Here is an 8,163-nt window from a genome sequence, read left to right on the forward strand (position 1 = left end):
TGTACACACTCACACACACACACACACAAACACACACACACTTATCATTTCAGTGTTATTTTAGTAGCATGAATAGCTATTACAATTTGAGTTTGGTTTTATTTTTATAGTTTCCATTTCCATTTTTTTTTTTTAAGTTAACATCTATTTTATTTAAGTAACAATAATACTTTTATGGGTTTAGTCTTAATTTATGTGATGATAATCCTGATCTTTTCATTGTACTTGCATTGTTCATCACATCACAGTTATTTTTTATTTTTATTGTTTTAAACATATACATTTTTGTTGAATGTATGCTTGCATGCTTGACAGTGGCTAAGAAAAATAAACGCAATTCAATATACAAAAAAACTTGAGTAGTATATATATTTAGACATTCTACTCATTTGACATACCACTTTTTCCATACTGTGCAGCTGGGAAGATCGTGTATTTGGACAAGGGATGTTTTAAATGGCAGACTGCATGTATTTATTAGTTCATGAGAGGGTGAAATAGCACAAGTGTGTGTGTGTCATAAAGATTTAATGAGAGAGCGTTCGGTGTGTGTGACTCTAATGCAGAACATCATGCATGATTTATAATCTTTAAACCCTCTTATTTCACATTTTTCAATTATCTGAGAAGGTTTGTGAGGTCGCAGAACAGCATCCATCAATGTCCAGGTAACGAGCGTTTGTGTGTGTCTTTCAGATCGCCTATTAGTTCATGAGAGGGTGAAATAGCACAAGTGTGTGTGTGTCATAAAGATTTAATGAGAGAGCGTTCAGTGTGTGTGACTCTAATGCAGAACATCATGCATGATTTATAATCTTTAAACCCTCTTATTTCACATTTTTCAATTATCTGAGAAGGTTTGTGAGGTCGCAGAACAGCATCCATCAATGTCCAGGTAACGAGCGTTTGTGTGTGTCTTTCAGATCGCCTGCGCCGTCTTTGCGGCTCTGCTGCATTTCTTCTTCCTGTCTGCATTCACGTGGATGTTTCTGGAAGGCGTTCAGCTCTACATCATGTTGGTGGAGGTGTTTGAGAGCGAGCATTCGCGCAAGAGATATTTTTACCTGGCCGGATACGGCATTCCTGCGCTCATCGTGGCCGTTTCTGCCGCAGTGGATTACCACAGTTACGGGACGGACAGAGTGTGAGTCTCACACACACAAATACACTCAAATCTGGGTCTTGCTGGGATGTGTGTGTGTGTGTGTGGTCGCAGGAGGGTTGAAGTTTAGTCTAATGTCACGGAAATTAAAGTCTGAATAATTGAAAGAACTCTCATGTATCAGCCAAAAGACACAAGAACCTGAGAGACGACCTGCAGTATTACTTCCTCTGTGTGTGTGTGTGTGTGTGTGCACGTTAATTTGATGCTTGAGTGATGTGTTTTTGTCTCATTTTCAGGTGCTGGTTGCGGTTGGATACTTATTTCATCTGGAGTTTTATAGGCCCCGCCACACTCATCATCATGGTAACCAGCTCTGATACTCCCTATAACCTACATTTAAAACACTCAGCCTACATCCTGGTCTCCTCACGTGTGAATCCTAAACCAATCCTGTGCTTCCGTTCTTCCCAGCTGAATGTGATCTTCCTGGGAATCGCTCTCTACAAGATGTTTCACCACACCGCCATCCTGAAGCCAGACTCTGGTTGCCTTGACAACATCAAGTAAGCCTGACAGTGAGGGGTGGGGCCTTTTGTATGGGATATCTATGGGTGGAGCTTGTGGAGGGGTGGAGCCTGTGAGATGGGCTCTCTGTGGGTGGAGCTTGTGGAGGGTGTGGCCGGTGAGGTAGGCTCTCTGTGGGTGGAGCTTGTGGAGGGTGTGGCCGGTGAGGTGGGCTATCTGTGGGTGGAGCTTGTGGAGGGGTGGGGGCTTTGGGGAGGAGACTCTGAAAGGTGGGCCTGTGGTGGATGGGGTCTTTGAGATGTCTAAAGATTCTTTTACTGTTCATCATTCCTCCAGTGATGGCTAATAATCAGATTTTGTGCTGTGGAGTGCCATATGCATTGCTCTCGAAATGCATCAGGACTAGGAATTAGCGTTTACGCTACAAATGTAATGTGATGTCCAAATGTGCAACTGGTGATCATATAACAAAACATTTTAGACCACATTTTCACCTATTTTTCGCTCAGATCAGTTGAGTTGCTCAGTTTGTTCGAGTGGGGGACAAGTAATGGGACAGAAAAGTGGTAGGAATGTTGTGTTTGGGAAACCTGTTTGGAAACAGCCATTATGCTGCTCTCTTTTATGGCTCTAATCGCGCAGAAATGACACACTTCACGCATACAAACAGGAGTTTAAGCGGCCCATTGAACATCTACAGAGGAACCCACATGGCTCATTTTTCATATTGTTGTTGTAGGTTGAGGTGAAAGTAAAACTGGCACAGGTATCCCACATTGTGCGTGTGTGTCCGTCTGTGTATTCAGTGGGGAGGTTGTTGTTACCTGAAGATCTGTGTTATTTCACAGGAAAGAGCAGCAGACATTCTGCCCAAATTAACCTCCGCATTCACATGAATATTCATCACCGGAGCCACACAGCAGCCACTCAGGAGAGCAGAGCACTGAAAGGACTATAAATATGCAAATTTATGTCTGTCCCCTCAGATCCAGCATAGAGAGCAGGACATTGAGATGATGTGTGTGTCCAGTTGTTCATGTGTGTGCCTTTGTGTGTGTGATGCATGCTAATCAAACGGTTTGAGTCAATGATCTTGTAGCATCACTGCTGTGGATGAGGCCATATTTCACAGTGCATCACCACATGTTAAAAAGGCCAAACTTGACTGATGTGTCGCTTTGCCCAGAGAACTGTGAGCGAAGTGAATACATCCTGAATCTGACACGTGGCCTTGGGATTCATTCTTGAATTATTTGTCTTGTTCTTTTTTTTCCTCTACAGACTTTTTAGAAACACATTCAATGCTTTGAACCAAACCAGAAAGGATTCACAGCATTGAAAACATTGATTTGATAACAAATTTGCAAAAAAGACCAAGGTACAAGACTCTGTACTTTATGTATTTTAGGAGAGAATGAAAAATCAAGGCAGAAATAGCCATGCAATAACAAACTATTAAAGTATGAAATATATTTGATGTTTATTACAATATATTAAAATGCAGACCCTTGTGAAAATAAGTGTGCTTAATTGAGTAAGCACTTGAATGTGCACTTGTAGTGTACAGTACTTCAAATCTTAAAGTATATTTAAAAAACAGCTGTATTTGCAGATAATATAACAGTAATTAAATAAACGGTATGTGAGTTAAAAAGAGACATTTTCATGATTTAACACACTTAAGTACACTTTTAAAAAGTGCACTTTATAATAACGTCAGATTAAAAGTTTTATTTTAACACATTTTAAATCATTTTGTTTTGATAATCTTTTGTTGTGCTTTAGAGAAGCACACTTATTTTGATGTGTTGACTAACGTACTAAAGCACACGTAAAGTACTTGATTATCATTTTAACTATAATGTGTTATTCGATGTTAAGTGTAAAGTTTATTAAATGTACTAAAATTCAACTTTATCATTACAAATGTTTAATTACAAATGTTTAAAATACATAACATACAAGTTTCAATAGAAATGACATTAAAGTGTATTTTATTTTACATATATATAGATGTACTTAAGTCCTACTTAACTGAGTCAAGAAACACTCTAAACTTCAGCTTATTGTAACTAATGCATTTTCATTTAATTGAAGTTAACGTAATTAAGTGTCTAAAAACCTTGCAATTATGTTTGCAAATAAGTCTATTATTTTAAAGTAAAGTATATTATTTCCATAATAAAAATTATTTTTTTAAATTATGCCAGAGTGTGTATTTCACAAGGGTGTAAACTGATGATGTAGAGACTGATTCGATTATGTTTTTTTGTTGTTTGCAATGTTTTATGAGATTGAACGATCACTGTTACTCTGCTGTCAAGATTCCCAGAGTGACAGCTTCTCTGATTGGTGGATCCTGCATGAGGATTATGGGTAGTGTAGTGTGTAGTTCTCAATCTTCAGTTTTGGACCACATGTTATCTCTTGTCTCGAGAGGTTTATATGTTATTGCTGCTGAATCACTTTCTCTGTGGAAGAAACAAATGGGACTTTTACTTCCAGAGCCCTGCTGCTGCTGCTGCTGCTGCTGCGCTCTATTATGAAGAAATATATAGAAATATTTCTCGATATTCATTTTGAAGGGGACCGTATAAAACCGAAAGACAACAGCAGAGGTGATGAGTTTGATTAATTCACGAGCGAGGGTCTTATTACAGCCACACATCTCCTCCCTCCATGGCGTCTGAGATTAAATGGGATAATTCTTGTAATCAGATGTTCTATTCATGCTAATAATGAGATAATGACAGTGTCTTGTTAGTAGTTTTCATACTCGGCTGTATCAGTTTGATCTGTAGAGTGCGTTTATTTGTTGATGTTCGACACCAACATCTCATATCATGGTATGAGTAATTCTATATTATATATAACGGTATCACAATCTACACAATGTTTTTGAAATAAGTCTCTTCTGCTCACCAAGTCTGCATTTATTTGATCAAAAATACAGTAAAAACAGTGACATATTATTACAATTTAAAATAACAGTTTTCCGTGTGAATATATTGTAAAATGTAATTTATTTCTGTGATCAAAGCTGGATTTTCAGCATCATTACTCCAGTCTTCAGTGTCACATGATCTTCAGAAATCATTCTAATATGCTGATTTACTGCTCAAGAAACATTTCTGATTATTATCAATGATGAAAACAGTTGTGCTGCTGAATATATTCGTGGAAGCCGTGCTACATTTTATTTTTTTTTAGGATTTTTGATGAATAGAAATGTCAAAAGAACAGCATTTATTTGAAATAGAAATCTTTTGTCACATTATAAATGTCTTTACTGTCACTTTTGATCAATTTAATGCACTTTTTTTAAATAAAAGTTTTAATTTCTTTCAAAAAGCATCCCCTCTAGGAGGGTGTTGATATGTCAAGTGATTGACAGGTGGCGGCTGGTATTGATAATTAAGTGGGCGGGGCACTGTTCCTCAAGGGACATTTTATTGGCCAAACATTTAGCCACGCCCCTGTTAAGATGCTGATGCCATCTATATTTCTGGCCCACTTTCTCACCAGATGAGACAGACTGTAAATTATAAAAGTCTATATGTGCTGTTTTGTCCTCGTTTAAAGTGCCCTAGCAGAGCTCTGAACCTCAAGTGTTGTGTGGCGGCCACTGGACTCACACACAGAGAAATGAAGGCATATATCTGGATTTGTTGTGTGACAGAAGTGAGGCGTAGAGGTCATGACCTCTGTGAGCGGAGCAGGGCGGCAGTAGGTTGGTTTGCGGTTAATAACTCGACCTCCCAAATAGCCTTATAAATCACATCACATGTTTTTAAATCTTTTTTATTTCTTAGACACAACTGTTATAAATCATATAACGGACAACAGCAGCAGCACTGATGTTCACAAACCTGAACAAACATGCTGCATGGCACTGTGGTGAACATAAATTAAAGAGATCGTTCACCCAGAAAATTTAAATTTGGTTTTCATAGTCATCCTTGTGTGGCTCCTCTGTATGCTTTTCATTCTTCTGTATCTATCTACAAAATTTATACAAAATAAATAATTTTTGTAGAAACATTGAAATTGGACTTGGGGACATTCCAGTTGCATTGCTGTCTATGCAGGGTCAGACAGCTCTCAGATTGCATCAAAAATATCTTAATTTGTGTTCCGAAGATGAACGAAGGTCTTACGGGTTTGAAACGACATGAGGGTGAGTAATTAATGACAGACTTTTCATTTTTGGGTGAACTAACCCTTTAAGATAGATACATAGTTATTTATTATTGTGATACAAATCCACTGCATTAGGTGTACAACACTACATTCAATGCGCAGCAGGTTCCATTCATCTCAATGGCAGCTGAAGTAGACAAAGTATCAGGAATTGCATTGGAACTAAAATAACAGAGCGCCGATATGTCTTCCATCATGTTGTGTGTGTATGAAATACAGGAGCGACTCGGTGATTGACGCGGGCGTTCTGAGTTTGATCCGTGTGTCATGAGCGATTCCTTTTATTCATTAATCCGTGACTCAATTAAACCCACTCAAAGTGTTTCTAGAGAGTTCTGCGCAGACAGACGCGCGTGTCTCTCGGTGAAGGCATCATCGCTCAGCATTATTCACATCTACGTCAAGACTTTCTGCCTCCAACTAACTCAATCACGGCTGCCATTGGGATGCAGATTCGCTCTAGAGACGGAAGGGAGACAATATGACAAATTGCTGCTAATTCACTTAAACGCTTTAAAAGCGCTCTCTTTATCATAATTCACGTTCATTTCAACCAGGGTGATCAGCAGCAGGATACCTGAGGGAGGAGAGGCGTTCGTTCACGGTCTTGTGTTTGTTAAACTCCCAGCAGGACGTCGTTAACGCAATGAGTCGCCAGTATCTCGTTCAATTAAGCTTCAAATGCACCGGGGGGTTTTCAGCACGAGTGTGTTTTAGAGACGGTGAAGCAAGGTGTGAATGACTTACATCTGCATACTGTAGCTTCAGAAGAATCGAAAGGAAAAGCATAAGGAATGACGTTTCTGGAGACCAGATCTGTGAGTAATACAGGGATATTGTTCCCTCGAGACAAGAGCGAGAAATGGAGATTTAACGCTGGTGAAGAGCGTGAGCTAATTAAGAGTTTTGTAGCGTGCAATTGGTTTGGTGATTTCCACAAATTCATTACACTGCTGCATGACTTCTCTGAAGCATTAGACCATCTGTCCAGGATTTTAAATGTAATTAATGCAAATTTGACCAATTCTTGCATTATTCGCAGTCATTTGCAGTCTATAAATCCAAGGTTTGATCAAATTGATTGCAGAGAATTGAGCATCATGTTGGGCCTAAAACACTACACAAACACATACTTCACCGCAACTTTATTTATTATCTGAAAAAAAGCTATTCAAGTTTATAGTGGATTTCTTTATTGTTCATGTTGAGGCAAATACAACTACATCCATTACTGCCTTCTTATGTCCAGTTACTCACTTGTAAACTCGACGAACCGCCTGTTGTGAAGCGCTGCGCTCCTGCACTGCCCTTTAAAATACATCTTGAGATTTGCTCTTGATCGTCACATAAATATCACACAGAAATGCCACGATCATGTTTTCCTGCCACGGTTATTTACAGAGTGAGTTAAATACTGTATGCATGTGTATATAAGAGCCCCGCTCATATAACATTTGTTTCTGAAGGTTTAAACACCGCCTTGCACTGACTGTTTGCTGAAAGAAAATAAGGCTCTGTTTTATATCCTATGTGTGAAAATGCTAATTACAATCCATTTTATACATATTCTGATTGATTCTGAATTATAATTCACCTTAATCAGCTGTGTGTACTTGCACAAAGTTGCATGCAAATACTAGTCAAGGTGATTGTTATATGAAGGTTATATGAAGTCAGTCATGTGCTTTATAGTATAATGCATTACAACACGTGATTGATGTGTTGTGTTGTCATGTGTTTTAATGCTTTATACTCATTAAAGCCTTGAATATGAAAGTCTTTAGAATGTTTCATTACTGTAGTCTCAATGACGTGTAAAACGCAGTATTAAGTATTATTTATATACCATTAGAGTATTTATTAATATTTAGAAGCTTTTATTATAATATGTTAATTTTTGTTTAATTTTTGATGTGCTTTGTCATTTTTTATTATTTTTTATATATTTCTATTTTCGCTCTCATTTATTTTTCAGTTTTAGTACTTTAGTACTTCAGTATTTTAGTACTTAAACTCATTTTCTTCGTCTAGTCTTCAATTAAGTTTTTTTTTCCTTTTGAATTTGTTTAACTTAAAATTACATTTTTACATTTCTATTTTCAATTTAATTTATTCTTCAATTTTCATATATATATTTTTTTTTTAACTTTTCATGTTTTATTTCTTTTTTTCAGATTTATTTCAGTTAACAACAAAAAAAAAAAACACTGGTAAAAGAATACTCTGTTACAATAATTATTCAACTTCATCATAAACACTCTTGATTCATTATGTACAGGTATCAGGTATTACTGAAGTCTTGTTTGTGGGCCAATCATGTCCATTAATGACCC

The 8,163-nt window shown here is 37.4% G+C and overlaps 1 protein-coding gene across 1 annotated transcript in view; it reads left to right on the forward strand.

Annotated features, from left to right (window-relative positions):
- LOC107749000 (adhesion G protein-coupled receptor L3) overlaps positions 1 to 8,163 on the forward strand; it is a 170,676-nt gene that overhangs the window by 133,810 nt on the left and 28,703 nt on the right. Inside the window, exons 14-16 of the mRNA XM_016564038.1 lie at positions 924 to 1,144; positions 1,402 to 1,468; positions 1,577 to 1,668. Coding sequence (XP_016419524.1) covers positions 924 to 1,144; positions 1,402 to 1,468; positions 1,577 to 1,668 — 380 coding nt within the window. The remainder of the gene's footprint in view (positions 1 to 923; positions 1,145 to 1,401; positions 1,469 to 1,576; positions 1,669 to 8,163) is intronic.

Source organism: Sinocyclocheilus rhinocerous, unplaced genomic scaffold, assembly GCF_001515625.1.
Source record: "Sinocyclocheilus rhinocerous isolate Xijiao unplaced genomic scaffold, SAMN03320098_v1.1 scaffold680, whole genome shotgun sequence".
Lineage (NCBI taxonomy): Eukaryota > Metazoa > Chordata > Actinopteri > Cypriniformes > Cyprinidae > Sinocyclocheilus > Sinocyclocheilus rhinocerous.